We start from the raw sequence: 1,478 nt of genomic DNA on the forward strand, positions 1-1,478 counted from the left end.
TTTTTTTTTTTGTCTTTTGCTTTAGTTGCGTATGTAGAACAATAAGCATGTGGGTTGATGTATCATCTTCATTTCATCTTGAAGTTAAATTGTGTCAAAATGCCTGAGCTCCCTCCTCTTCACTGCCCAGTAGAGGACCAGCAGCACCAGTGCAGCCGCAATGCCCGCCATGCCCAAACTTTTTAGCACCTGTGTGTTCAGACAGGAAATTATTTATTCGGTGATTTTTAATCTTGTTGTTAAGATGGGTTTTCGTTTTGGACATTAACACAACAATATGTCACTGTTTATATTTTATGGCGAGTAATAAGAAGAAAACAAAATCACTGAATCATCAGTGCATCCCCAAATTCACCCCGTCCTAAAGCAAACCGTACTGTGTAAAGAAGAGCTGCTATGTGGTCTTGCCGGTCTGACATGGTCTGGTTCTGCTGGATTCCAGTAGAGTCCCACTGGGCCAGAGAGCTCTTGTAATCCAGATTGATAATCCCCTCAGGCAAAACCCGGATCCCCCAGTAAACCCTCTTCACCCTGCGGAAGCTGGCATCCTGCACGACACAGCGGTAAGTACCTGAAAACAACACGATTAGTTCATCGATTTATTTCTGTAATTATTTGTTAACCGTCATCAAGCAGAAAGCGTGTGTGTGTGTGTGTGTGTGTGTGTGTGTGTGTGTATACATAAATGTGCACCTATGGCAGTCAGTGTTGTTCTGAGGCGGCCTTCTCTAAAAACAAGTAATTAAAAATACTTAAATTAATTTAAATGTATTTATTTATTGACTATTTATATATTTCAGTCTGTTTTACAGTTTTTCTACTTTCTTTATCATTTCATTATTTTCAACATATTTATTCATAATTTTACTTTCTGTTTTTATCCTTGAATTTACTCCATATCTACAGCTTGCATATTTTTGCTTATTCACTCATCTACTTATTTATTTATTTATTTATTATTGCTATTACCATGTAATTTATTAATCTACTTATCTGCTTAATTTTTTTTTTTAATTTTTTAAATTTCTGTTTATCAGTCTTATCCTGCCTCTGGTGTGTCCTCATTTTCTGGTTTTAATGAGTATAATTTTTTGTGTTTTTTCATCCACATGCTCATGAACTAGCCTGGAAATAGAGTTTTGAGCTTAAACTACAATTTGGAGTCTGTGTGAGCACGAGTGGGTGTGTTTTACCTGCGTCCTCCTCCCTGACGGGGTCCAGAACGACTCGGTCCAGCAGAGGAGCAACCCAGTGAGCGAACAGAGAGTCGTCAGAGCTGATCACTCCTCGGGCGTAACGCCACGACACCCTGAGCCGTGAAAGAAAACGTCACACTGGACAAAGAGTGTCAAAGAGCTGCTGCAGCGACAGCTTCCTGACACGAACATGTGACACTCTACTTTGACAAAAGCAAGCTATGGATCGTTAAATGGCAGAATGCAACATTTTAACAATTGTACTTACAGATTTAAAATGCT

At 39.0% G+C, this 1,478-nt stretch overlaps 1 protein-coding gene across 1 annotated transcript; it reads right to left on the bottom strand.

Moving 5' to 3' along the window:
* Nucleotides 1–103: 103 nt before the first annotated feature.
* Nucleotides 104–1,309, bottom strand: LOC121964645 (transmembrane protein 81-like; the record flags this gene model as incomplete). The annotated part of the gene is made up of 3 exons (XM_042514844.1): nucleotides 104–189; nucleotides 378–571; nucleotides 1,194–1,309. Coding segments are annotated over 3 exons (396 nt in total), but the record flags the coding sequence as incomplete, so codon positions are not given.
* Between the last annotated feature and the right edge of the window lie 169 nt (nucleotides 1,310–1,478).

Source organism: Plectropomus leopardus, unplaced genomic scaffold (assembly GCF_008729295.1).
Source record: "Plectropomus leopardus isolate mb unplaced genomic scaffold, YSFRI_Pleo_2.0 unplaced_scaffold16534, whole genome shotgun sequence".
NCBI lineage: Eukaryota > Metazoa > Chordata > Actinopteri > Perciformes > Serranidae > Plectropomus > Plectropomus leopardus.